This window comes from Rhinolophus sinicus, chromosome 17, assembly GCF_057876585.1.
Source record: "Rhinolophus sinicus isolate RSI-liver-muscle chromosome 17, RSI-T2T, whole genome shotgun sequence".
Taxonomy (NCBI): Eukaryota; Metazoa; Chordata; class Mammalia; order Chiroptera; family Rhinolophidae; genus Rhinolophus; species Rhinolophus sinicus.
This window is the reverse complement of record NC_142517.1, coordinates 197,678,844-197,705,865: the sequence shown is the minus strand read 5'-3', so window position 1 is coordinate 197,705,865 and position 27,022 is coordinate 197,678,844. Positions and strand designations below refer to the sequence as shown.

The following is a 27,022-nucleotide window of genomic DNA, read 5'->3' as shown; positions in this document are numbered from 1 at the left end:
CCACTCAGGCCCTAGCCTGGCGGGAGGTTGGGGACCTGGCGGCGGGAGGTGGGAGGGAGGAGGGGAAAGAGGCCCAGGCTGTGGGAGGGGGCTGGGAAGAGAGGCTTTCAGGAGCAGGAAGCCAGGCCGCGCGGGCAGAGGAGGCCGCGGGGCCCCTCGCTGTAAAGGCAAACAGGAAGGACTGCCCCCTGAGCTCTGGGCTCCCGGCCCAGGAATCGCCGCCGCCGCAGAGCTGCCCCTCCGGGTCGACGGTAAGGAGACGACCCGGGAGCGGGCAGCCAGAGGGAGAGCTCCACGGATCCCCAGGCCGGGTCCCCAGACGCGCCCCGCCTCCCGGGCTCCAGGCCTCCGCCGCCCGCCCTTCCCCAGCGCAGCTGCGGGTCGTTTGCGGCCGCCGCGATGAAGGCGGGATCGGGCGATCAGGGGAGCCCCCCGTGCTTCCTGCGCTTCCCGCGGCCTGTGCGGGTGGTAAGTGGCGCCGAAGCTGAGCTCAAGTGCGTCGTCCTGGGGGAACCACCGCCCATTGTCATGTGGGAGAAGGGCGGGCAGCAGCTGGCAGCCTCGGAGCGCCTCAGTTTCCCGGCCGACGGCGCCGAGCACTGTCTGCTGCTGAGCGTCGCGCTGCCCACCGACGCGGGGGTCTACGTGTGCCGCGCCCGCAACGCGGCCGGGGAGGCCTACGCTGCGGCCGCCGTCACCGTGCTGGAGCCGCCGGCCCCCGAGCCGGAGCCCCAGCCCGCTGAGCGCCCGCTGCCGCCGCCCGGGACTGGGGAGGGCGCCCCGGTGTTCCTGACGGGGCCCCGGTCGCAGTGGGTGTTGCGGGGAGCGGAGGTGATGCTGACGTGCCAGGTGGGGGGCCTCCCCGTGCCCACGCTGTACTGGGAAAAGGATGGGATGGCTCTGGACGAAGTGTGGGACAGCAGCCACTTCGCGCTGGAGCCGGGCCGCGCCGAGGGCGACAGGGGCGCGAGCCTGGCTCTACGCATCCTGGCGGCGCGGCTGCCCGACTCTGGCGTCTACGTGTGCCACGCCCGCAACGCCCACGGCCACGCGCAGGCGGGCGCGCTGCTCCAGGTGCAGCAGCCTCCCGAGAGCCCGCCCCAGGACCCCGATGAGGCCCCCAAGCCTGTGGTGGAGCCGGTCAAGTGCGCGCCCAAGACCTTTTGGGTGAACGAGGGCAAGCATGCCAAGTTCCGCTGCTACGTGATGGGCAAGCCCGAGCCTGAGATCGAATGGCACTGGGAGGGCCGCCCTCTGCTCCCCGACCGCCGCCGTCTGATGTACCGCGACCGCGACGGCGGCTTCGTGCTTAAGGTGCTCTACTGCCAGGCCAAGGATCGCGGGCTCTACGTGTGCGCCGCGCGCAACTCGGCGGGCCAGACGCTCAGCGCCGTGCAGCTGCACGTCAAAGGTACGGCGGCACCTCCTCCCAAGCCCTCCCAACGCCAGCCCCCTTCGGTGCCCGGTGCTGCTCTAGAAGGCGTTTTGGGGGTGGGGAGGCGGAGTACCAAAATCCCATTTCCTGCCCGCCTCCCGCCCCCAGGGATTCGGATTTAGTAAATCTCCAAGGTACCCAGGAGCTTCTTAGCAAACTCCCCAAGTGATTCTGAAGCAGATGGTGGAAAACCTCCCTTTGATTAAAGGCTTTAAGAAGTGATTGATGGACAAACCAAGAAGAGCCTAGAACTCTTCTAGTCCAGTGGTTTTCAACCTTTGTTATTTTACTTCCCCTCCCCCAATAGAAATCCCATCTGTGCCCCCAATATATAAGAAAGAGAAAAGAATCCTTTTATGGCAGTAAATTTCTAAGTCCAGATTTATAATGTGTACTTAGAAAGCCAATCAATGAGAACAAGGAGGCTGTGTTATTGAATATACACATTTTAAGTGAAGGCTGCGTTCATCACCTGGTCTGTGGGAAGGCCTGGCTGCAAGCAGTCACATCGAGAAACTCTTGATTCATAGTAAAGGTAAATCTGAGGGATAAAAACTGCTCTGTGATTTTGGACTATTCTTTCATTAGGCTGCTCTCCCCAGCTTTGCAAGAAGAAGGTGAAGGAGAGGAAATTTATATTTCAAAGTTGAGTCACCTCAACAATATCTAATAAATGCTCATAAACAGAAAACAGGGGAGAGCACCCCACACTCACCCTGGAAGATAAAGCTCTCCATAATAGGAATTCATCACAACCTGCAGGATTATATCTTTCGTAGTTATTGCCCAACGTTTTCCCTCAGGGGAAAAAAAGTTGGCAGATCTCCTGAGCCCTGCCTGGCATGCATTCAAGCATGTGGCACCTGTGCCATGGTGGTGTCCTCAGGGGTATGGTGACATGCATACACTGCCAGGCAGGCTGAACTCTAACTCCATCAAGAGCGGGGAAAAGCCCAGTGGGAAGGCAGGCAGACCTTCCCGGAGCTGCACAACAAATGCACTTTAGCAGCCCAGGTGAACCTACTGGTCGTTTCCAGCATCATGCTTTTTTTTTTTTTTTTTTTTTTTTTTTTTTGGCCAAAAAGAAATGCTTAAAGTACTTTAAAAAGGAAATGCAACTCGGAGGCCGGCCCAGTGGCTCAGGCAGTTAGAGCTCAGTGCTCCTAACTCCGAAGGCTGCCGGTTCGGTTCCCACATGGGCCAGTGGGCTCTCACGCACAAGGTTGCCAGTTCAATTCCTCGAGTCCCACAAAAGATGGTGGGCTCCGCCCCCTGCAATTAAGATTGAACACGGCACCTTGAGCTGAGCTGCTGCTGAGCTCCGGGATGGCTCAGTTGGTTGGAGCGCGTCCTCTCAACCTACAAGGTTGCCGGTTCGACTCCTGCAAGGGATGGTGGGCTGCGCCCCCTGCAACTAGCAATGGCAACTGGACCTGGAGTTGAGCTGCGCCCTCCACAACTAAGATTGAAAGGACAACTCGACTGGGAAAAAAGTCCTGGAAGTACACACTGTTCCCCAATAAAGTCCTGTTCCCCTTCCCCAATAAAATCTTTAAAAAAAAGAAAGAAAGATAAAAGGAAATGCAACTCAGAACCTTGCAGAATTTGTGCAGTGCCTCTGAGGGACCCCAGGGAGCAGTTTGAAAATCACTGATGTGGTCCAAGCCTTTCTACCCCTTTCCCCATTTTACAGGTATGGAAACTGAGGCCCAAGATCACTAAAATGGCCTTGCTGGAGGTGATGTGGCTAGTGAGTGTCAGGGTCAGATGAGAATTTAGACCATCTGATGTCCCTTTCTTGTGGTTTTTGTTTTTCTATGATTCCACAATGTCTTCGTGCTCCAGGAGAAAAGCAAACGGCATGAGCTAATGTGGGTGTAGGCATTTGATGCTAGGAGGAGTCTTCCTAGTCTGGCCTTCTCCAGAGCCTTCTCTGGTCTCTCCCCTCTCCACAGAGCCCCGCCTCCGCTTCTCGAGGCCTCTGCAGGATGTGGAGGGCCGGGAGCATGGGATTGCCGTGCTAGAGTGCAAAGTACCCAACTCCCGCATTCCCACTGCCTGGTTCCGTGAGGACCAACGGTTGCTGCCCTGCCGCAAGTACGAGCAGATCGAGGAGGGCACCGTCAGGCGCCTTATTATCCACAGGCTAAAGGCGGATGACGATGGCGTCTACCTATGCGAAATGCGTGGCCGGGTGCGCACTGTGGCCAACGTAACAGTCAAAGGTCGGCGGGCCAGCGGGAGGAGGCCGAGGCTGAGGCAGGCAGGTGCCCTGACCCCAGGCTAATGGACTCCCATCCACATCTCAGGGCCCATCCTGAAACGGCTGCCCCGGAAGCTGGACGTCCTGGAGGGCGAGAACGCAGTGCTATTGGTGGAGACACGAGATGCTGGGGTGGAGGGGCGCTGGAGCCGCGACGGGGAGGATTTGCCAACCACCTGCCAGAGCAGCTCTGGCCACATGCATGCCCTGGTCCTTCCGGGGGTCACCCGAGAAGATGCTGGCGAGGTCACCTTTAGCCTGGGCAACTCCCGTACAACCACTCTTCTCAGAGTCAAATGTGAGGGCGTGAAAACACTTAGGCAGACTCCTCAAGGGCTAGACAGGGTGGCCAGGGCGGGAGGGTGACCATATGCCAGAGTCAAGGTTGGCAAAATGGACTTAAGATGGGAGGGCAGTAGGAGGCTGGAGCTGGGCTTGAATACAAACTCTGCCTTTGTCCCAGGCGTCAAGCACAATCCCCCGGGACCTCCAGTGTTGGCAGAGATGTTCAAGGGCCACAAGAACACGGTCCTGCTGACCTGGAAGCCTCCCGAGCCAGCTCCTGAGACCCCCTTCATCTACCGGCTGGAGCGGCAGGAGGTGGGCTCAGAAGACTGGATCCAGTGTTTCAGCATTGAGAAAGCCGGAGCCGTGGAGGTGCCGGGAGACTGTGTGCCCTCCGAGGGCGACTACCGCTTCCGCGTTTGCACGGTCAGCGAACACGGCCGCAGTCCTCACGTTGTGTTCCATGGATCAGCTCACCTTGGTGAGTCGGTCCTGCCAGACCCGGCCTGTCAGTGTCTCTATCCCAAGTCGCACCCTCTCTTCCCTTCTGCAGCCCTTGGTCCCTGTCCTCTTAAATGCCTTCCACTGGCAAACCTCTGCCCGCTGCCACTGCTGTGTTTCTGATGGCTGTACTCTGTCCCCATCTCAGTGCCCACAGCTCGCCTGGTAGCAGGTCTGGAGGATGTGCAAGTATATGATGGGGAAGATGCTGTCTTCTCCCTCGACCTCTCCACCATCATCCAGGGTACCTGGTTCCTTAATGGGGAAGAGCTCAAGAGTACTGAGCCGGAGGGCCAGGTAGAGCCTGGGGCCCTGCGGTACCGTGTGGAGCACAACGGCCTGCAGCACAGACTCATCCTGCAAGCCGTCAAGCACCAGGACAGCGGGGCCCTGGTTGGCTTCAGCTGCCCAGGAGTGCAGGACTCTGCCGCCCTCACCATCCAAGGTTGGTGCTAGTGGGACCAGGATGGGCAGGTAGGGCCAAGACACAGGTCCTGTTGGCAAAATGAAGCAGATGCTGCTCCCATTTCTCACATCTGGGCCAGGAGAGTAAGGAACATCTGTGGCGGGCTCAGAGAGAGGACCCTGTCCAGAATGCCAATTTTCAACTCACATGCATCATCACACAGGGGACCTCTTGTGAATTCGTTAGCATCATATCCAAATCCTCCATTGTGCTTTTTGGTTTACAGAATTCTGTCACATTTGTCATTTCAGAGACACAGACCCTGGCGCCTAGACCCCTAGCTTCCTGCCCTATCATATAATCACTAACACTGTCATAGCTACTTTCTGTGTGCTAGCCACAGCCCTGACCACTTTACATATATTAATTAACACAATGCTCTCAATAGCCCTACAAGATAGGTTCTTTTGTCATCCCATTTTACGGATTGGGAAACTGAGGCCCAGAGAGGTTAAGTGACTGGCTCAAAGAAAGCCACGGAGCTAATGAGTGGTGGGACTAGAGTATGAACCCAGGCAGTCTGGCTCCAGAATCACACTCTGCCACCTGTGGAGACAGGGAAGGAGAAGGAATGAGGTTCCCTGAGGAGGACAGCTCTTAGTGAGGGCCATAAAGTTCAGGGAACATGCTGGCATTTGCCATCTCACCATTGCTGGAGATGGTAAGGCCAATCAAGGAATTCCTCGGCGCCCAAGCACAGGGCCTTCAAGCAGTGAGCTGCCAGCATCCTGGGCAGAGGACAAAGTCAGAAGTAACCAGCAGCCAGAGCAGCGTTTCCAAAATGCAACCCAGGGTCACCAACATCAGAATCACCTGGAAGTCTGGGTTATAATGCAGATTCCATGGCCCTTGTATGACTGGAGAGGAGGTGTCTAAGAATCTACCTTTTTAGCAGGCTCCCTAGGAATTCTGCCCACTGAAACCACTGCTCCTAAGAGTTGATATGTAAGCCCCAACCTATTTTTTAAAATTCCAACAAATGTGTGGACAGCAGTTGTCTGGCTTGATGTCTCCCCCCTCTACACTTAGCACGTGCACGGGGGGGGTGGGGGGGGTGTTTGTCCCAGGCAGTGCATGACAAGCGCCTGTGTGTGACCGCGCTTCTCCGCACGCAGAGAGCCCGGTGCACATCCTGAGCCCCCAGGACAAGGTGTCTTTGACCTTCACGACCTCAGAGCGGGTGGTGTTGACATGTGAGCTCTCCCGGGTGGACTTCCCGACGAGCTGGTACAAGGATGGACAGAAGGTGGAGGAGAGCGAGTCACTGGTGGTGAAGACAGATGGGCACAGACACCGCCTGATCCTGCCCGCTGCTGAAGTCCAGGACAGCGGCGAGTTTGAGTGCAGAACAGAAGGGGTCTCGGCCTTCTTCAGCGTCACTGTCCAAGGTCAGGAACCATTGCAGCCTGGGCTCTTCCTGCTGAGGCTGACTCTGGAGCCATGCAAGCCCTGCCTTCTGGTCTGCCTGCTTGGGGGGGTCCCTGCCAGTGAGGTCCTGGTGGGCCAGGGGGCGTGTTTTCAGATCACTGCACTTGCTTCTTAATCCTCCCATGCACCAGCACCCTCCAACACACTCGCCTGTTGCAAGCCGTCTGCTGGGGTAGAGTGGGGGGAACTAAATTCAACTAAGGGAAGGAGGGTGGGAGCTAACGTTGATTGGACATCTACTAGTCAAGTACTCTGCTACATACTTCAGGTATATACTTTCATTTAATCTTCACAACTACGTAGATGAAGGGCAATATATCTCCAGTTCACAGAGGAAGAAACTGAGGCTCAGAGAGGTTATGTGACTTGCGCATTATCACAGAGCCAGCAAACTCCCCAGCTGGGTTCACGCCCAAGACTGTGCTTACCCACTGCCCCAGGCGGCCAGAGTCAAAGGGAAGCGTTAAGTGCAGTGGTCCAGTGGTTCTCAGGAGCCAGGCCACGTTCTGGCTGCTTCAGAACCACCCTGGGAAGTAGTTATAAGTGTGCCTGCCCAGGCCCCCCAGACTGCCCGAGTCAAAATCCACAGGACAGAGCTGAGTTTCCTCTCTGGGAGGGCAGCTTGGGAAACACTGATCTAGCTCATCTCACTGTAAGTGGAAATCCTGTTTCAGCTCCATTGCCAGAAGGTCCTGTAGCGCCTGCCCGAAGGCACCCAGTAACAAGAAACTACCTATATGGAGCAGCTGTCCCACTGTGGCACCCCTTTCTGCCCCACCCACAACCAGTGCACCAGGGGCTTCTTTGTAAAAGCAGCAAACCTGGCCCTGATGTGGCCCGTGATAGCGACCTCCTCTCAGCCTAGACAAAGACTCTCTGTGCCTGGCCCCCTCCATGTCCCCACCCCATGACCTCTGATCCTCTGGGGACTCACAGAGCACTGGTGCCACGTGATCTGTGACGCCTCAGCCACCACACTTGCAGTGTCCCATGTCATTACCCCAGATGCCCCTGCACAGCATGGACTCATCCCCTCCCCATGTCCTCCAGAGAAGAAACCGTGTCCTGGTCAAGCAGCCAGTGTGGACTCACGTCTCTTGTGTGGGGGTTTTCTGTGACCCTATCTCTGCTCCCCCCCCAGACCCCCCAGTGCACATCCTGGACCCCCAGGAGCATGTGTTTGTGCACGCCATAACGTCTGAGTGCGTCATGCTGACCTGTGAGGTCGACCGAGAGGACGCCCCTGTACACTGGTACAAGGATGGCCAGGAGGTGGAGGAGAGCGACTTCATGCTGCTGGAGCACGACGGACCCCATCACCGCCTGGTGCTGCCCGCCGCCCAGCCCCCCGATGGGGGCGAGTTTCAGTGTGTCGCAGGAGACGAGCGTGCCTACTTCACTGTCACCATCACAGGTGGGAGTCCAGGCAGGCGTATGGAACAGAAGAAGGTGCTCCCTGCTCCTGCCTGGGCAGCTGTCACACTTTCACTCCTGTGCCCGGCCTCCCTCCCCCAGCTGGTAACATGCACCCCCACCCATGGTCTGCACCCTAAGTTTCAGTCACTGCAAGAAATGCATTGTCACAAACACGCTGGTCGTAGCTACGAGTACAGAAGTCACAGGGAAGCCCTGCCTTTTTCATCCTCCTGAAGACCCTGCCAAGGAGAACTTGAGGGAAGACAGTACTGCTGGAGGGCGGGGTGTAGGACAGGTGGGCACCAGAGGGGTCAGAAGATCTGAGGCCTGCAGGAGACCCCAGCTCCCTCTGGGCACCCAACCCTCCTCTCCCTGGTCCCATCCTTCATACTGTCACTGTCCCAACCTAGAGAATGTGGAATACTCTACAGCTGAGGCTGACAACGTGCCCCTGATGTGCTTTGGTGACTGGTTTTGTCTCCAGCTGTGAGTGACTGAGTAGCTGTGAGACTATCCAAGGGAGAGCCCTCTTGTTCAATACGTGGCCTATTTTCCCGGAGTAGGGAACAGGTGTGGCTCCTGCAGGGCAGCAGGGCCCATAGGCCCCAGCCCCTGACATTCGGCCACGCTGTCCCTGCCCTCCAGACGTCTCCTCGTGGATTGTGTACCCCAGTGGCAAGGTGTACGTGGCCGCCGTGCGCCTGGAGCGCGTGGTGCTGACCTGCGAGCTGTGCCGGCCCTGGGCCGAGGTGCGCTGGACCAAGGATGGTGAAGAAGTGGTGGAGAGTCCGGCGCTGCTCCTGCAGAAGGAGGACACCATCCGCCGCCTGCTGCTGCCTGCGGTCCAGCTCGAGGACTCCGGCGAGTACTTGTGTGAAATCGATGGCGAGTCAGCCTCCTTCACCGTCACTGTCACAGGTGTGGGCCCACCCCAGCTGCCCAGGGTCCCCAAAGGACAGTCTTGAGCCCTTGGAACTGGCCACATAGCCCCTAGCTAGCACACTGAGGAGGTGGGGCTGTGGGTGCATGTACCAGGGCTCTGTCTGAAGAGCCCAGGGCCCCCTATTTGAGTGAGCAGGCTCCTCCCCGGCGCCCAAGGTCAAGAATAGTTATGCCCCACCGGCTTATTTACTGAGCACTTTCTTTGCGCCAGGCAGGGCCAGGTGCTACGGGTAACTGGTGCGTAATGCAGATCTGGCCCCTGAGGTCAGCTGCCAGTCTAGCTGGGGCAGCAGCTGTTAACCAGGGGTCGCAAATGGGCAGTCCCTAGGGCCCCATGCAGCCCACAGATTTGTTTTGTTTGGCCTGCAGAATCTTACCAAAGTCAGGAAAGTTCAAATAACAATCCGGAGTTATGCGTCCTCTTGAAAAAGCCGAAGACCCGGCGGCTCTGGTCCCGCTTCCCCTCATGGCGACGAACAGCTGGCACTGAGTAGCAGCTGCCCCGTCACACACGGGGCCCACATTCCTGTCCCGCCCTCCCCACCCTTCCTTTTTTTTACTTCTCCCCAGACCGCTTCAGCCACTGACCTTACTTACCTGGCCCCTGTGGGCATGAGTTTGCGACCCCTGTGTTAAATCAATAAACACGCAAATAAATGTACAGTGACACCTCGTGACAAGTGCTGTGAGGGACAAGGTCAGAGCGTTCAAGAAAGCAGAGCAGGAGAGTCGGGGAGGGCCTGGGAGAACGTTGCTGTACTGCCTTGGGCTGGCTCCGCCTGCTTCCCTCCAGGAGCTCACAGCCCGGCAGGAAAGTCAGACACTGTAGAGGGTCTTAGAGGGTGGGGGGTCAAGTGTCTTGACGGGATGCAGTGGGAGCCTGAGGCTCTGGGCGCTAACCTCGTCGGTAGGCAGGAAGTGCCTTCAAAATGGATGCTTGGAGCAGGGGCTGTTAGCAAAGTGGGGGTTTGGGGTTTGGGCTGAAGTTCGGGGGGAGAATGTTCAAAGTGAGACAAGCACAGGACATTATGGAAGAGAGGGTCATTCAGTGCCGGAAGCTTTGGGGCTGCAGCCCACAGTGCCAATCCCAACGTGTAGGTGTGGGGTGTGGGGGTGTTGGGGGGTCGAAGGGCCTAGGCAACTCAGGGTGTCACCGAAGAACCCTGTTGGCTGCAATGGAACAAGTGTCCTACTGCTGGCACAGTCATGTTGCACGCCCCCCCCCCCCGCCCCGCCCTGCCCTAGGAAAAATGCCCTAGCCTAGGCTGAGCGGCTTAGGCTCACTCCCTATACCTCAAATAGTGAAGCCTGGCACACACAAGCCAACGAGGCCTTTCTGCACATGCTCTGTCCCATAGTGAGTCCCTTCAAGCTCTCCCACCCCAAGCCCTGGCCAGAAATAATGGCCACAGCCGGACACATGCCAGCCCACATTTGACCTCCCCACAAAACACCAGCATCTTCACAGGGAAGTTCACACACCACCGCCTGCGCTGGAGACCAGGGGAAATCAAATCTGACGGTAGGCTGAGGTCCCAGGGCTGTGCGGGCGCCCCTGCCCCATCTCCACCTCCTCCACATCCTACTGCCCCCGTACCCTCCCTCGCCCTTCAGGCGGCTGCACTCTGCAATAGACCAGCTTTCTGGGCCCCAGAGAACCAGCCTGCATCTCTAGACTCTCAGAGCAAGCCCAGGTAGGGAGGTGGATTGCAGAGGCAGAGCGTGTGCTGGTGGGCTTGGCTGCCCATGCTCGCGCCCCTGCAAAAAGCGAGTCCGGGAAGCTAGCAGTTCCTGAGCCCGGCCACAAGGGGGCCGAGTACTAAAGGAGCACTAAAGTGTTCTGGAGAGAAGATTCTGAGAGATCCCCCAGGGTGTGTGACCAGGTCCGGGCTCAGTGCACCCTCACCTACAGTATTGACGTAGTTTTTGCTCTATGGAGGAGTAACCACTTTCGAGCAGTTGGAGATGTACTCCCAGAATCCGCGTTTAGTGTCCCTGGGGAACTCTCAGACAGGTGTTGGCAACTCATGCACAGATGCAAAAGTCATTACTAAGTTCCCGCAAGCCTTGGCTTGGAATCCCTACCACTACTTGCAGAGTCTGAGCCTCCCTTTAATAGATGGTAGCTCTTCCTCCTGCCCTAGAGTAGGTGTAGCCAGCTATGGAAGTTGCTTAATCACTGTGCCTCAGTTTCCTCATCTGGAAAACAGAGATAAAACACTACCTACATCCTAGGATCACTGTGAGGGTTAAATGTGTAAAGTGCTTAGGGCTGTTCCTGGAACCTTGGTTATAGATGTATTTGCTATTACAGATCCACTTTCGCTTATCCACAATTCTGAAATCCAAAGTCTATGAAAATCAAAAGGCTTTTGGGAAGTGTGGTATTATTCCAAATCTTTTTAGGAAACCCTAAGCTATTTGTACTCTTTAATTATCCTGCTGAGAGTGAATACATCTCTATGTTACACTGAAGACATGTTAATGTGATTGATTAGGGGAGTTGTCCCAGTGAGGGCGAAGGCCTGGTGGGTATGTGACATGATAAATGCACCATTTCTGGAATCTGAAGCATTCTGCATTCTGGCACACCTCTGGCCCCAGGGATTTCAGAGAACAGATTGTAGACCTATGATTCCTTGTTATTATCCTCATTACTCTTATTATTGTGGGTGACAGGGACTTCATGCTGCCAGATGGCTCCAGGGAGGCTGATGGTGAGTTTGTGACAGCACGTGATTGCCCCCACTCTGCAGAGCCCCCTGTACGCATCATACACCCCCGGGATGAGGTGACCTTGATCGCCGTGAGCTTGGAATGTGTAGTGCTGATGTGCGAGCTGTCGAGGGAGGATGCCCCAGTTCGCTGGTACAAGGATGGGCTGGAGGTGGAGGAGAGCGAGGCCTTGGTGCTGCAGAGCGACGGGCCCCACCGCCGCTTGGTGCTGCCTGCAGCGCAGCCCGAGGACGGGGGCGAGTTCGTGTGCGATGCTGGAGATGACTCAGCCTTCTTCACTGTGACCGTCACAGGTGAGCAGTCGCCAGAGCACCCTGGAGAGTTAGAGAGGCAGGAAGTTGAGGGACAGAAACCCATACCTCCCACTTCCTGCATCTTAGGGGCCCCCTTCCGCCTCACACAGCCTTCCCCTTCTCCAGCCTCCAGCCACCTCTCCTCCCCCAGCCTCCTTATTCTCAGCCATCAGAGAGCCCTGGCTGGCCCAAATCAGGTCAGGACAGTGAGCAGGGGCCTAGTGGAGAGACTCCAGCAATTAGGAGTACTCATTCATTCATTTATTCAACAAATACTTATTGAGCAACTACTAGGTGCTAAATAAACACTGTTCTCGATGCTGATGGGTACAGTAGTGAACCAATAAGAGAAAACCTGTCTTCACAGAGCTTGCATCTGAATGAGAGTGGACAGATAACAAATAAGTGAAATAGATGTTTTTTCAGGTGGTGTAGGTACATCAAAGGCAAAGCAGGGAAAGGGGATAGGAAGGGGGGTGGGATAGAAGGGGTGGGCACTGGGGTCAGACAGATCTGGGCTACCTCTTTCTGTCCATGTGTCCTTGGACAAGTCACTTCCCTCGAAAGAGGCCTCAGGTCCTCGTCTGTAAAGCGAAGCCAGCAGCGGTACCCCTCTAGGGAGTGTCAGGAGTAGAGAGAAAGGAGCTGCAATGTGCTTAGCACAGTGCCTGGCACACAGTAAGTGCCTTTGGGTTGTAGCTGGTACCATTCCCAAGAGCTACGCTGCAAAGGGAGAAGGCTGAGTAGCTTGCAGGTGAGGTTGAGCCCACGTGCCCCTCTCTCTGTCCACCCACCAGCCCCACCAGAGAGGATTGTGCGTCCGGCAGCCCGCTCTCTGGACCTGCAGTTTGGGGCTCCAGGGCGTGTGGAGCTGCACTGCGAGGTGGCCCCTGCTGGGTCCCAGGTGCGCTGGTACAAGGATGGGCTGGAGGTGGAAGCATCAGACACCCTGCTGCTGGGTGCTGAGGGGCCTTCTCGCACCCTGACCCTGCCCCACGCCCGGCCCGAGGATGCTGGGGAGTATGTGTGTGAGACCCATGATGAAGCCGTCACCTTCAACGTCAGCCTGGCTGGTGGGTGCTCTTGGCTGGCCCTGGTGGGGAGGTGGGAGCAAGCCTGAGCTGATCCCCTTCTCTCTCTATCCAGAGCCCCCCGTCCAGTTCCTTGCCCCAGAGGCAGCCCCTGGCCCACTCTGTGTGGCCCCCGGGGAGCCGCTGGTGCTCAGCTGTGAACTGTCCCGGGCTAGTGCCCTTGTCTTCTGGAGCCACAACGGGAGACCAGTGCAGGAGGGTGAGGGCTTGGAGCTACATGCCGAGGGCCCGCGCCGCACCCTCTGCATCCGGGCTGCAGAGCCGGCCCACACAGGCCTGTACACCTGCCAGGCCGGGGTGGCCCCAGGAGCCCCCAGCCTCAGCTTCACTGTGCAAGTGGCTGGTGAGTACAGCCTGGGCAGGAAGTGTCAGACTTGCACCCCAAACCCATGGGTTTCCCTGCTTCTCTAGCATGCCTTGTCCACTGCTTGTCCCCCCTCCCTCAGTACCTTTCCCCATATTGCTTCCCGCTGCCCTCTTTATAGCCCTTGAGCCTCTTCCTCCCAGTGACCCCCAGCTCTGCCCCCACAGAGCCCCCCGTGCGGGTGGTGGCCCCCGAGGCGGCCCAGACGAGGGTTCGTAGCACCCCAGGCGGGGACCTAGAGCTGGTGGTGCACCTCTCCGGGCCGGGGGGCACTGTGCGCTGGTACAAAGACGGGGAGCGACTGGCGAGCCAGGGGCGGGTACAGCTGGAGCAGGCCGGGGCAAGGCAGGCGCTGCGGGTGCGGGGGGCACGGAGCAGGGACGCTGGGGAGTACCTGTGCGACGCACCCCAGGACAGCCGCATCTTCCTCGTCAGCGTGGAAGGTAACAGTGCACCCCTCACACCCTTTGGGCCCTGGCCCCCCAAGGTCCACACCCCCGCACCATTTTCAGATCCCCTTATCCCCCACCCCACCTCTCTGCCTCTGGCTCCAACCAATTCATGCATAACTGTTCCTTGGATGGGGACTCAGGGTTCCCTTGTCCAGAAACCCTCAAATAGGAAGAGGCAGAGCCCAGTGGTTAAAAGCAGGGGCTCTGGAGTGACCCACCCAGGTTTCAATCTAGATTCTGCTTCGCAGTAGTTGTGTGACGCTGGCAGGTTGCTTAAGCTCTCTGAGCCCCAGCGCTGAAGTGTGGGGATAGTACTTGCCTTATAGGGCTATTGTGACAGTTAAATGAGATAAATAGGTCCATGGTAAATAACTTATTATTATTAGGGAGTCAGAGAAGTGGGGTGCCAGGCCAGGATTGAGAGGAGTTGGCATCTAGCCCTTTGGGACACTCCCATGGCTGACACACAGTAGGCCTCAGGAAAGGTCTGTTAAATAACGGGATGAGGGCCTGTAACCTCTAGAGGGGATAAAAAGGAGGGAGGGGGAAAGACCCAGCCCACCTCACTGCCTGACCACCTCCCACCAGAACCACCGCAGGTGAAACTGATCTCGGAGCTGACACCACTCACCGTCCATGAGGGTGATGATGCCACATTCCGGTGTGAAGTCTCCCCTCCAGATGCCGATGTCACCTGGCTGCGCAATGGGGCCATTGTCACTCCGGGGTCCCACCTAGAGATAGCCCAGAATGGGTCAAGCCGCACATTGACTGTGCGAGGGTGCCAGCTCGAAGACGCAGGAACCATGACTGCCCAAGCGGGGGGCACAGCCACAAGTGCCCGACTCCACGTTCGAGGTTTGGTCCTGATGGGGATGAAATTGTCTTGTTTCCTGTATCTATTCTCCCAGCCCCAGCCCTAGCAGCCTTGACCTTGTGCCCAGGGACAGACCTGGGAGATGGAGCAGGGGGTCAGCCTCCAGGCCCCACCAGGCTCCATGGCGTCCATTCCCCTTCCTCCCCAGAAACAGAGTTGCTGTTCCTCCGGAGGCTGCAGGATGTGCGGGTGGAAGAAGGCCAGGATGTGTGCCTCGAAGTGGAGACAGGTCGAGTGGGTGCCGCAGGGGCCGTGCGCTGGGTGCGAGGTGGGGAGCCCCTCCCCCCTGACCCTCGCCTGTCCGTGGCCCAGGATGGCCACATCTACCGCCTCTTCATCCATGGTGTCGTACTGGCTGACCAGGGCACATATGGCTGTGAGAGCCACCACGATCGAACTCTGGCCAGGCTCTGCGTAAGGCGTAAGTGCCCTGTCCTCTCCGAGCACCTCACCTGCCCCATGGCACAGCCTTTGCTGACTGGCCCAGGGCCCCTCAGACCCCCACCAAAGTGCCTCTTACCGCTGAGGCAAGTCAGCCCTGGCTGACCTCCAGGAGTGTGACCTGAAGCAACCTGCCCAAAGCAAAACTTTGCTTTTTCTAATGTTGTCTATTTACCTTAGAAGTCCATGTGGATTTTGCATTCCATTTCATATGTCCGTTGGCTTTGCTATAAACATAAATATACTCCAGAAAGACGTGCAGTGTTTATCCAGGTTACATGGGCCCATTTCAGAAGCAGGGATGGCTGGCAAATAGCACCCCCCACGCCCCAAGCTGGAGCCCTCTTAACTGTGTGACTTCATGCAAATTACTTAACCTCTCTGAGCCAAGTCTTCTTAAAAATGGGGCTGATCCCTACTTCAAAGGTCTTTGGAAACATTAACTGAGATAACACAAAAAATGGCCATGCAGAGCTTGGTAAATGGTTCTTGTTGATGATACATATTCTCTTCTAATTTATTTCATTCATTTAATCACAATAAACCCATGTCTCAATGCTATTCACCTTGTACAACTGGGGAAACTATGGCCCAGAGAGGTCAAGCAGTTTGCAAAAGGTCACACAGAAGCCAAACTATATGACAGAGCTATGGTTCAATCCTGGTGTGTCTGACTTCAAATCTTGTGCTCCTTCCAGTGTCACAGCACCCCTCACCCAGACTCCAACCCTCTAACCACACGTCACCTCTTTTTGTGTCCCCTCTCCTAACTCAAGTAAGCTCCTCTCCCCCCCTAAATCTGGTGGGCTGTGCTCCCTTCTTCCTGCACCGTGGTTCTAAGCTTCATTTGATAGGCCCTTACTAGGTTGTGTTAGGGGTGCTGCAGGTAGAGCCAATGGGTGTGTGAACCTCCTGAAATCCATGCCCAGAGCTGGAATCCTCATCCTCCCTCTCTCCCCATCTCCCCCCACCAGCAAGGCAACTAAGGGTGCTGCGGTCTCTGGAAGATGTGACCATCGTTGAGGGGGGCAGCGCCACCTTCCAGCTGGAGCTGTCCCAGGAGGGTGTGACTGGGGAATGGGCCCGGGGTGGAGTCCGGCTGCATCCGGGGCCTCAGTGCCACATTCACGCAGAGGGCCACACTCACCACCTGGTACTCAGTGGCTTGGGGCTGGCTGACTCGGGCTGCATCTCCTTCACTGCGGACTCCCTGCGCTGTGCAGCTAGACTCACCGTGAGAGGTGCGGCCTCCAGGACTGCCGTCTGCCTGCTGACTGCCCTGGGTGTGACTCCACTGATCCTACTACCTGTGTGGCCCCCACTGACCATGCCTGTTCCAGTGTGTCCCTCACTACCTCTCTGCCAGAGTGATTCCCCTGACCCTTTGGCCTCGTGTGCTGGCAGTGACTGGCCTGACTGAGGGGGGCTCCTCTGACCAGTATGATCCAACATGGCTCCACTGACCCCACAGTCCCTGTGACCCACTGACTGTGCCACTGTGAACATGCCTGTGCCAGTGTGGTCCCTATTGCCTGCCTGCCTGACCACGGCCCCACTGACCATGCTGCCTGCTGTGACCACCTCTGCCTGCCTGAGTGTGCCCTTCTGACCACTCACGTCCCAGTGATCCACTGTGCCTAAGGTGACCACAGCAACTCTGCTCCAGTGTCCCCCATTTTTGCTTCTAGTCCAGTGTATTCCCCACTGACCACACCTGCTTAGGGTCCCTATCTCCCATTGCTCCTCTGAACCCATTATGTCTCTCACTGTCCATTGTCTCCTGTTCATTCCTGCCAAGTGTGGCCCACACTGGCCATGCCTCTCTACAGGTGACTCCACTGGCATCTCTATTCCAGTTCCCCCCATGCCCCTCTAGCAACAGCATGTCCCCCACTGACCACCTTAAAGTGTGACCGCCAGCTGGCCACGTCTGCCCCTTGACCCCTATAATCCCACTGTGTCCTGCACTGACCAGCTTTCCCAATAGACCACTTGTTCCCACACATCCCCCACTCACTTGGCCTCCACTCATCACCTGTCTGAATGTGCCCACCACTGACCCCTGGTGCCCATGTGTGTCCTTCCTGGCCCTGCAAGCTGGGTCCCCATCCTGCCCTTACCCCCGCTCCCTGTGTCCTGTCCTTTTTCCACTCCCCAGAGGCCCCAGTGACCATCGTACGGGGGCCACAAGACCTAGAGGTGACCGAGGGCGACTCAGCTACGTTCGAGTGCGAGATTTCCCAAGCCTTGGCTGATGTCACCTGGGAGAAGGTCAGAGCCCAACCCCAGCCCAGCCCACCTTGGCATCAAAACAACAATAATACTCAATACAAACAACTAATACTCAATGAGCAGATGTGCCTGGCACTGTGCTCAGATGTACTTTACATTTAATCCTTTAATGTTTACAACAACCCTTTGAGGTAGGTCTTGTCATCGCCATGTTATCTATAAGGAGACTGAGACTGGGTGGGGTGAAGTATTGCCCAGGGGCAGACAAAAGGGGTAGAACCCATATTTGAATCTAAGTTTGCCTAATTCCAGAATCCACGCTCATGGCCGGTGTGATGGGTACACGACTCTGGGATTCCCGCCCTCGTGGCGCCCCTTTTCAGCTCTAATGTCCCCAAAGGGTGACATCTTCCCAGTGAGGCTCCCGGCACAGCCCGCAGGCGCAGAAGGGCCCGACTTCAGTGGGGAGGACACAGACAAGCATAAACGCACCTCAAAACCGCTTGGCATCAACAGAGGGCGCCGCTGCCTCCCAGGGGCCGCGGCCGCCGGTGCCCAGCCAAATTCACCCCGACCCTCTGCCACTCCCGCCCCTAGGACGGGCGCCCGCTCACCCCCAGCCCTCGGCTCAGGCTCCAGGCCCTCGGCACGCGGCGCCTTCTCCAGCTGCGGCGCTGCTGCCCCTTGGACGCCGGGACCTACAGCTGCGCGGCGGGGCCGGCTCGCGCCGGGCCTGTCCGCTTGACCGTGCGCGGTGGGTATGAGGCCCTGTCGGGGCCGGGTACTGATGTGGGCTCGAGGGTTGCAGACCCGCCTTCTCCCCCGACTGACTCTGGTGCTTCTTGGGAGAGGGGCGTGGCGTGGGCAGGGTCGGGTGCCTCCGTCCCGCCCCGCCTCACTCCCCGACTCCGCCCCAGAGCGCGTCGTGTCGGTGCTCTCAGAGCTCCAGTCTGTGCGCGCCCGCGAAGGCGACGGCGCCACGTTCCAGTGCACCGTATCCGAGGTCGAGACTACCGGGAGCTGGAAGCTCGGAGGCCGCCCACTAAGACCCGGAGGCCGCGTCCGCATCCGACAGGAAGGTGGGGCAGACTGTCTACCCACTCAAGCCCCTTGCTGCCCCGCCCCCGGCTCACACAGACCCCGCCCCACTAGGATAAGCCCCGCCTCCAGCTTGAATGGGCCCCGCCCCACGGCCCAAAGAGTGGTCTCCCTGATTTTCCGTGGCCCCGGGCTCTGAGGTCTCAGTCCTGGCTGGCTTTTCTTACCCCTCCGCATGTTAGTTCCGCCCACCCCAGTGCACATGGGGACGTACTCCGGCCCTACGAACCCTCCCCAGAGACGGCTCGGGCCTTGCTAGCGCGCCCCTCACCCTCAGGGAAGAAACATATTCTGGTGCTGAGCGAGCTGCGCACGGAGGACGCCGGTGAGGTCCGCTTCCAGGCGGGACCAGCCCAGTCCGTGGCTCAGCTAGAGGTGGAGGGTAAGCGGCTGTTTGGCGGCGGCCAGGAGTGGGCATCACCTTCCCTGGGACTGGCAGGCTGGCAGCTGGTCCAAGGAACGCTGCCTCCCCCACCTCCCTTCCTGGGGCAGGTCACAGGGGGCAGTGCGTTTCCTGAGGAGGAGATGGGGAAAAGGAGACTTTGAGTTGGGGGTACAGAGGAACAGGCCGGTGGCATAGAGATATGAGACCAGGAGTGGAGGCCTCAGGGGGAGGGAAGATGCGTTTCTCCTCTGTGTTCCTATTAACTTAAGCCCTCGTCCTCCACCCCCAGCACTGCCTCTCCAGATGTGCCGCCGCCCTCCCCGCGAGAAGACGGTTCTGATCGGCCGCCGTGCAGTGCTGGAGGTGACTGTGTCCCGTTCCGGAGGCCAAGTATGCTGGTTGAGGGATGGGGTCGAGCTGTGCCCGGGAGACAAGTACGAGATGCGCAGCCATGGCCCCACCCACAGCTTGGTCATCCATGACGTGCGGCCTGAGGACCAGGGCACCTATCGCTGCCAGGCCGGAGAGGACAGCGCCCACACGCGGCTGCTGGTAGAGGGTGAGTGAAGCTGGACTGGGCAGAGGTCAGAGGGTCAGGCGGTCTGGCGAGGCAGGAGTCGCCTAGGAACTCGTGGGTTGAGACACACCTACTGAAGGTTTTCCAGGACTGGGAATGGCAAGTTGGTTCTGGGATGTGTTGAAGGTAGGGAGTGGGGAGGCGGGAGATTTCACCCAGGCTGAGGAAAGGAGGGAGCTGCGTTCTCAGCAGGAACCACTTGCTTCAGGGCAGCTGTTCGCACCTTTCTACACCCCTTCCTGTCCCAGCTTCTCCTCACTCCCTCCTGCCTCTGCACCATGTTTGTCTCTCCTGAACACCCCATTTGTACCCGAGTTCCTCCTTCCCAACTACTGGCTCCTGGTCTTTGGCCCCCACCTATCCCTCCTGCTTTCTGCCCAGCTGGCTTCTGCTGGTCTCAGTGAGTTCAATATTAGCCTGGGCAGACGGCTCCTGAGCTAGTCCCATTTCTTTCCTCTTCCACATAGGAGATACCGCACCCTCCACCCAAATTTCTGCATTCCCTTCAAATGTCTTGCCCAACCCCTAACCGACCCCTACTTTCCTGCCCCCACTGATAGCCCTGACAGAGGCCCAAAAAGGGTGGGGCAGAGGATAAGGGTCTTGCTCTTCCTCTGTGGGTGCCCAGGGTCTGCCAGGGGAGGAAGGTGGTACCCACTCTCCCCAGCCCCACGTGGAGTCATTCCTCTGCAGGTAGCTAGGAGGACGGAACCAAGCCAGGCGGGTGCCCTCGGACAGCTTGGAAGGCGCATGCCCTTACCCCGGGCAGGGGTGGGTGGTAGGGGAACAGAGGTGTTGGGAGACAATAAAAGTGGTGCAGCCCCTTTCCCTGGCTCTCTGTGTGAATATAGGAGGGCAGATCTTGCCTGGAGCCCCTGTGTAGTGAGTGACTCAGGGACCAAGAGCTACAGCACTTCTAACTTGGCCCATGGAATTGCCATCTACTGAAGACCACCACTCCTGGCAGAAGCCACACAGTTTGGCACATTTATAAAAGATGTAAAACAGGATGGGGTAGGGGGGAGACAGAAGCATGAGGTGTCCAGGGTGGCATGACAGACACCATACATGCACCGTGCATTTAAGCCCCCTCCCCTCAGATCCCTCCCCAATCCAGCCCAGAATAGCACCCCCACTCCTATCTCCTGCTATTGCCCTCAGGCTGGTGGCTTTGTAGAGGACAGGGGACCAGGGTGAGGGGTGCTGCAGTTTGCCCCATGGATCAGGACAAGAAGCCTTACATGAGTCTGGTTGAGAGGCAGAGCGATGAGGGAAGAAGGCAGACCTCCTCCCTTTAGACATGCAGGAGCGTGGCTCATGGGACCCCAGCAGTGGGGAGGAGGTGGGGCCAACCTTGCAGAAGCCCTACTGATCAGAAATCTAAGGCAAGGGTCCCAGTGTCCTCTCCAAGCCCACCTCTCCACGCACACACACACACACACGACACACTCATAACCCTGAGCACACCCCAATGGGGCTCACACCCCACATCCCTTAGGAGCCCCTTGGGAGCTTGGGAGGGAGCTTTCCCTCAGGCCAGGCCTAGCCTGAGACAGGTCCTCCCTTCTAGCAGCCAGGCCAGTCTTCTCCAGGTGGAGAGAGGAACAGCCATAGGCCATGGGGCCAGGCAGTCTGGGTGGTGGCCCAGCAGGCCTCCCCAAGCTGACAGAGCTGGTGACCACAGAGTCCTGGTGAACAGGAGTAGCTATACTGCTATACTCGCACAGGAGGCCCTGAGCAGGCTGTCAGTGGTCCCCGGGACCCATATTCATAGTCCGTGTCTGTGGGCGAGGCCATGAAGGAGCTCAGTGAGCTTCCTGTCTGCCGATCCCGGAAGCTCTGGATATAGCTCTGTGGGAGAGTAAACACAGGTGTGAGTACAGCCACAGACCCCTGCCCTGAGAGCCACCTCAAGCAGACATGCTCTCCCTGTACCCTCCCAAACCTGAGATTCACCCCAGACTCTGTAGGCCCAGGACCTCACCACGCCCATAGTCCTCAGCCTGAGACTCTGCCTCATACCATCCCTCATTAAAATTCACGCTGACACCTTTCCTCCATCCCAGGGCTGGCCCCTCAGGCTGCTGGTGCAGGAGTTACAAAGGGTGGACAAACGATAGTGACCAGCTCTCTGGGGAAGGCCCAGTCCTGCTTGGACAGAGTTTACAACACTCTTTTCTCCCCATTCGGACTGGAGGAGCTCAGGGTGCTCACCGGGGAGAGGACGTCTCCATTGAAGCGTTTGATGGGCACGGGCCTGCGCCGATAGGCAGGGTCAGGGAGCCCAGGCCTTGGAGGAGCCCGGGGACCTCTGGCGGGAGTCCGAAGGGGCCTCTTCTTGCGCCGCTTCTCCTTGTGCTCTTCCTGCTGCCGAATCCGCATCAGCTGCACACGTCGTCGCTGCCGGCTGATGACCACTGTGAAGGGATGGGCAGAGAAGGGTCTCACAGGCCCACGTGCCTCATCTGCACCTTTCCTACCTGGGGGCCCCAGGTTTCCAGATTCCCCTTTCCTTTTCTGGTCTTCCACCTTCCAGATGGGACTTCCATTGTTCTTTACCTCCAAAGGTCTTTATGGAAGATTCCTAGACTTCTAGGTACCCCCTCCCCAGACGTTATCCCCCTCCCAAGCCCTAGGTGACTTGCCAGGACCAGCCATCATCATCTCTCTACTGGACAACCACAGCTGCCTCCTCACTGGTCCCCCTTCTACACTTGCCTTCCCTGGTGTTTTCTACACTCATATCCAGAATGAGTATCCCAAATACTAAATTAGGTCATATCCCCCCTGCTTTAAGTCTCCAACAGTCTCTCACCGCCCTTCTAATAAATTCGAGTCCCCCAGAGAGCCCACACAGTCAGCGTCCCTCAGTCACCACACTCCAGCCCCGCTTCCTCAACAAGCCAAGCCCATTCCTTCTTGGGCACTGCCCTTGCTAGTCCCTCTCCTCTAGTTCTTTGCATGGCTGGCCCCTTATCTTTCAGGACTCTACTTAAATTTCACCTCTTCCAAGTGGTCTTCCTTGAGCACCCTGTCCATAATAAGCTCTGCAGATCACTCTTTCGTATTACCCGACTCATCTCTTTCATATCACTCCACACAACTGGAGTTATCTTGTTTGTTTGCACATCTATTATCTGCCTCCCCCAACCGACTGTAACCCCATAGGGATAGGGAGGGACCTTTTCTGTTTTGTCTCTGCTGTATCCCCAGTATCTGGAATGGGCTCAGCATGGAGCCCACTGCCCCATACATTGTTGTGGAATGAATGGTGCCACTGAGACCCCATCTTCCCAAACACTGAGCGAATAACTTTTCTAAGCCTGTTGAGGTCTTACACTGTGGGTGTGTACAGCTTCTTCCCCCACTCTGCAATTGCTCGGCCCCGCCCCCACCACTTGTCTCAGGCCCACCCCGGCCCATGCCCTCTCACCTTCCGTGTGGGAGTCCCCCTCAGCCGTCACCCGCCACTGCACCAGAACGCCCATCAGGCTGAGCAGGGGCCAAAGTGCCAGCAGGGCCCAGCTCCGCCAGCAGAGTGGGGGTACAGGGGCAGCTCGCAGCCGCTCCACAGCATAGCGCCCCAGCAGCAGCAGCTCAGCAAAATAGTCAGCGGCAGTGGCGATGAGCGCAGCACCGGTCACGGCGGTGGCTAGGGTGGTGAGTGGGCGGGGCCAGCGCAGCGTGAGGAGGGCGCAGAGCAGGCCGCCCCCCAGCAGCAGCCCCAGTGGGCCCCACACGGAGCCCGGCTGGTAGTAGGGCGCGGAGCCCAGAAGGGCAGCAGCGGCGAGCAGCAGACCGAGCAGCAGCCCCACCAGGAAGAGGCCCACACTGCGCACCAGCATGGCCACCAGCCCGCACAGCAGCCCGATGCCCAGCGCGATGCCGGCACTCGCCCCGGCGCTCAGCTGCGTCTCCAGCACCCGCTCTCGGTAGCACAGCAGGAAGATGACCACCGAGCCAAACAGCAACCCAGTGAGGAAGAGCACTGCCTTGAAGCAGCGGTAACCTGGAGGGGAACAGGGGCTAGTGAGGGGCCAACGTGAGGTCACTGGACTGGAGGCAAGAGGTCAGAGGGGTCAGGGACATGGAATCACAGGGGAACCAGAAGCAGGACACTAAGATCAAAGGATTGGGGGTCACGGGGGTCCTGAGGGAACCAGTGATGGGGCCACTGAGGTCAAGGGCGGTCAGAGAAAAAGGTCATTGGGAGTCACATGGAAAACGGAGAGACAGTCATTGAGATGAGTGCTGGGTCTTTGAGGGTCAGAGGAGTCGGAGATAGGTCATTGGAGTCAAGAGTGAATCAGTGATAGAGTCATTAGGGTCTTTGGGATGATAGGGGTCAGAGAGATAGGTCATGGGGTCACAGGGGGATCAGCAATAGAGTCATTGGGGTCTGTGGGGAGGGATTGTTCAGAGAGATGAGGTTTATGGAAGTTAGAAAGAATTTGAGAGATGAGGGAGGGCCACACAGGTTCAGAAAGATGAGGTCTTGGACGGGTCACAGGGCTTCAGAGACATGACAACATTAAAAGGTTACAAAGAGAACAGGGAGGCAGGGTTATTAGGGAGTGGTTCCAGGAGGTGAGGTCTTTGCAGGTCAGGGGGATTGACAGACGAGGAATCATTGAGAGTGTTAAAGGGTTTCAGACGGGGTAATACTGAGGCCAGAGAAATGGGATTATTGAGATCATGGTTGGGAGAGGGGCAATCAGGCAATGTGATCCTAGGGACCAGAGAGTTAGGAGAAATGGAGTCGGAGGAATGAAAGGTGATGAGATAAAGGGGTGGCTTGGTGTCCCTAGCGCTTATAAGGGCTCATAGGGAGCCAAGAGGATTATAGGGTGAAATAGTGGTTGTTGAGTTTCAGGAAAATGGAAGTTATAGGGCCATTGGACCCATTAAGGGTACCTGGAAGAGTGAGGGACTTGTAGATCCTGAACAGTTGGGAAGATGGGGGTCAAAGGGTCAGGGAGAGGCAAAGAGAAAGGTCAAAGAGGATATTCAGTTCGAGGAATGAGAGCAAGCATCAAAGTCTAGGAGGTTTTGGGTTCAGAAAAAGGAGTAGGGCATATATAAGGGCTCAGAGTCCGAGGGCCAGGGAGTGAAGTCATCTGACGGGTAGGGTACCAGGGAAGCCCAGGAAAGGGAATATCAGGATGCACTGAGCAACTGCAGAGGAAGTGGATCTGGATAGGGGAGGGAGTGAGGTGACACAGACTCTTTGGAGGCCCAGAATGCGTCCTGAACCTTTAGAGGGGCAGTTCCTCCTGCCCACTCTGCAGTTGTTCAGCCAAGACTTTGGGGGTGGAAGAAAGGGGACCATCTGACTCTCATTCCCAACTACTACCCAGCCATTCTAGGGGGGAGGTATAGAGGTATCAGAGCACAAGTCTCGCCCCACCTCTGCCCAGCCTGAAATCCAGACCTCTAAGCTTCCTTTGCACTTCTTCCAGTCACTTATAATGCTCTTCCTGCAGGCTTTCCTTGGGATCCCCAGCCTATAGAGCTCACTCTCCTCTCTGAAGTTCTACAACTCTTGCTGTAAAGTCACTGGGCACATACTCCATCTGGTAGCATTGTGCAAATTAGAAAAAGGTGTGCCTTCCTCTAGGCAAAATAGCCTTGTGCCAAGGCCTAGAGTTGGCAAGTGGAACATGGTTTGATTTCAGGCCCCACTTGCCTATTCAACTGATCTCCCTTGTATAGTACCCATTCTACACGACTGTTCACAGCAGCCCTGATTATTGGAGCCTGCCTTGTAGGAGATCTCCGTGTGTGACTACCATCTAGCCTACCCTACAGCTGATCCTTGAACAACACAAGTTTGAACTTTGAGGGTTCACTTATATGGGTGGGGTTTTTTTTTTCAGTAAATATACAGTCATCCCTCCATATCCCCAGGTTTCGCATCCATGGATTCAACTGACTGCAGATTGAAAACAGTATTTTGGATCCATGGTAGGGAATCTGTGGATGCTAAGGGCCAACTTAAGTTATACATGGATTTTCGACTACACCCCAAACCCCTGTGTTGTTCAAGTGTCAACTGTAATATGTATCACAGGTGTGAACGTTCCAGAAACCTCTTCCCCATCTATGCTCTGTGGTAAGGAACCATGTTTAATCACACTGCTAAATATTTTTAGTGCCTACCTAGCACAGTGACCCAAACACATCTTCACCACAATAGCTATTATTTATTGAGTCCCTACTAATTCTCACAACAACCCTATGTGAGGTAAATATCATTGTTCCCACTGTTCAGATGAGAAAACTGAGGCTCAGTCAGGTTAATGTGCCCAAGGCATCACAATTAGCAAGGTACAGAGCCAGGTTCAAATTGAAGCATGCCTAATTCAAAAACCTGTGTTCTCTAGGATCTAGAGTCTAGATGATCTACAAACATGTGGAATGAAAGAAAGAAAGAAGTTATTTGTGGTGGTGGCGGTGGTGGTGGTGAAGTTCTGGAGAAGATTTGGGGTGCCTCAGAAAAATAACTTAGGGAAACAATGGGGAGCCCAGATGATGGATGAGATGGGGGTCTCACCGAAGAAGCAGTAGACGACTCCAAACAGACAGCACATGATGCAGACGAGGGCCGGCAGTGCCTGGTACCTGCGCTCCAGAGGCTGTTCACAGGGTGCACCCCAGAAGGCATCATCTGGCTCAGGGGGCAGCAGCTGAAACCGCAGTGTCGCCACAGTCCCCGGCATAATGCTGGGAACAGAAGGGAGTCACCCTCCCAGGTCAGCCTGACAGAGGAAGTTCGAATCAAGGAGAAGACCTGGGTCTCCACCAGGATGGGGTGAGAATAGGAGTGGGAGAACGAGGCAAGGACAAAGGAGTGGTGCCCACATCAGGCAGCTCTGGAAGCATCCCTAAAGTGTGTGTGGGAGGCGGGGGGCAAAAGACAAAGGGAACAAAAGTGCCTGGCTAGAGGGGCTCAGAATGAAGAAGTTAAAAGGGGAACAGGGTTGGGGGGAGATGAGGGCGGTGTGCTGCCCGTGAGAAGGAGGCAGCCAGGAGACTCCTCTGTGGGCGGCTAAATCTAGGATTGTCCAAAATCTACCTGGGCTGGAGGAGACCTGAGCTTCTGGGCGAAAGAGGTTGTGCAGGGGCCGGAGGGCCCGGGGTTGCGGGGCGCCAGAGGCCCCAGCTGACTGGGGTCTGAGAAAAGTCCGTCGTGTGGGGAAGGGGGCTGCTGGGCCGAAGGAACCTCTCTCTGCGCGGCGGCGGCGCCGCTCTGCCTCCAACACCGGCTGGCACTCCAGTCCTGCGGCGTCCGGGTACTCGGACTGGACCTGGGGAAGTGAAAGAAGCAGGAACAGGGGCTCGGGCTCCCCCAGAGCAGCGGCCCCATGCCCTGATCCCGCCCGCGGCCTTTGGTGCTGATGGACAGCTCCGGCCTCGGCACCTGACGTCACTCAGGGCGCACCATCCAGGCAGGGGCGGGCTGCTTCTGACGTCACCCGGGACGCACCAACCACGCCGGGGGGAGCTAGGGGACTCCGCCCCCGGCGTCTCCCTCTCCGGCACTGAGGAGGGGGCACTTCCGGGGGTCCTTCGCCTTTAACCTCCCCCTTCTCCTCCCTCTCCGGTAGCTGGAGCCCGAGACCCCACCCCAGGGGCGGGGCTCTCGCAGTGACACGTAGGACAGCGGTGGAGACTCCCGCGCGGAAAGCAGGGACCCTAGGCGGTACAGAGCGGCGGCTGGAGTGGGATAGGAGCGCGGCG

General features: G+C 57.4%; 2 protein-coding genes across 12 annotated transcripts; one reads left to right on the top strand and one right to left on the bottom strand.

Annotated features, from left to right (window-relative positions):
• The first annotated feature begins 107 nt into the window (after positions 1 to 107).
• OBSL1 (obscurin like cytoskeletal adaptor 1) lies at positions 108 to 27,022 on the top strand. Of its 10 annotated transcripts, none has more exons than XM_019741798.3 (21): positions 117 to 1,411; positions 3,391 to 3,660; positions 3,745 to 3,996; positions 4,162 to 4,464; positions 4,633 to 4,929; positions 6,066 to 6,338; positions 7,520 to 7,792; positions 8,440 to 8,712; positions 11,493 to 11,765; positions 12,563 to 12,838; positions 12,912 to 13,199; positions 13,388 to 13,663; positions 14,261 to 14,530; positions 14,698 to 14,970; positions 15,965 to 16,231; positions 17,149 to 17,261; positions 17,820 to 17,976; positions 18,140 to 18,301; positions 18,598 to 18,702; positions 18,995 to 19,264; positions 19,976 to 20,109. In XM_019741798.3, the coding sequence occupies exons 1-21, from the start codon at positions 400 to 402 to the stop codon at positions 19,981 to 19,983; spliced, it is 5,691 nt and encodes a 1,896-aa protein (XP_019597357.3). In that variant the 5' UTR covers positions 117 to 399; the 3' UTR covers positions 19,984 to 20,109. The 10 variants fall into 10 exon arrangements, 9 of the variants coding, with proteins under 9 accessions (XP_019597362.3, XP_074169980.2, XP_019597357.3 ...); XM_019741794.3 differs by having other exon boundaries at positions 121 to 1,411; positions 19,980 to 20,239; XM_019741796.3 differs by lacking the exon at positions 19,976 to 20,109 and adding an exon at positions 26,890 to 27,022 and having other exon boundaries at positions 122 to 1,411.
• Positions 20,244 to 26,648, bottom strand: TMEM198 (transmembrane protein 198). Of its 2 annotated transcripts, XM_019741815.3 has the most exons (5): positions 26,358 to 26,648; positions 25,836 to 26,005; positions 22,716 to 23,291; positions 21,497 to 21,699; positions 20,244 to 21,133 (listed from the first exon to the last, which is right to left on the bottom strand). In XM_019741815.3, the coding sequence occupies exons 2-5, from the start codon at positions 25,999 to 26,001 to the stop codon at positions 20,996 to 20,998; spliced, it is 1,083 nt and encodes a 360-aa protein (XP_019597374.2). In that variant the 5' UTR covers positions 26,002 to 26,005; positions 26,358 to 26,648; the 3' UTR covers positions 20,244 to 20,995. The 2 variants fall into 2 exon arrangements, with proteins under 2 accessions (XP_019597374.2, XP_088650176.1); XM_088794050.1 differs by lacking the exon at positions 26,358 to 26,648 and having other exon boundaries at positions 25,904 to 26,030.

Coding starts and splice junctions, on each gene's coding strand:
- OBSL1 (XM_019741794.3), top strand. CDS start 400: ATGAAGGCGGGATCGGGCGATCAGGGGAGCCCCCCGTGCTTCCTGCGC. Junction 1,412..3,390: donor CGTGCAGCTGCACGTCAAAG/GTACGGCGGCAC, acceptor CCCTCTCCACAG/AGCCCCGCCTCCGCTTCTCG. Junction 14,971..15,964: donor GGCCAGGCTCTGCGTAAGGC/GTAAGTGCCCTG, acceptor TCCCCCCACCAG/CAAGGCAACTAAGGGTGCTG.
- TMEM198 (XM_019741815.3), bottom strand. CDS start 26,001: ATGCCGGGGACTGTGGCGACACTGCGGTTTCAGCTGCTGCCCCCTGAG. Junction 23,292..25,835: donor AGTCGTCTACTGCTTCTTCG/GTGAGACCCCCA, acceptor GTTCCCCTCCAG/GTTACCGCTGCTTCAAGGCA. Junction 21,134..21,496: donor ATGGAGACGTCCTCTCCCCG/GTGAGCACCCTG, acceptor ACTCTCCCACAG/AGCTATATCCAGAGCTTCCG.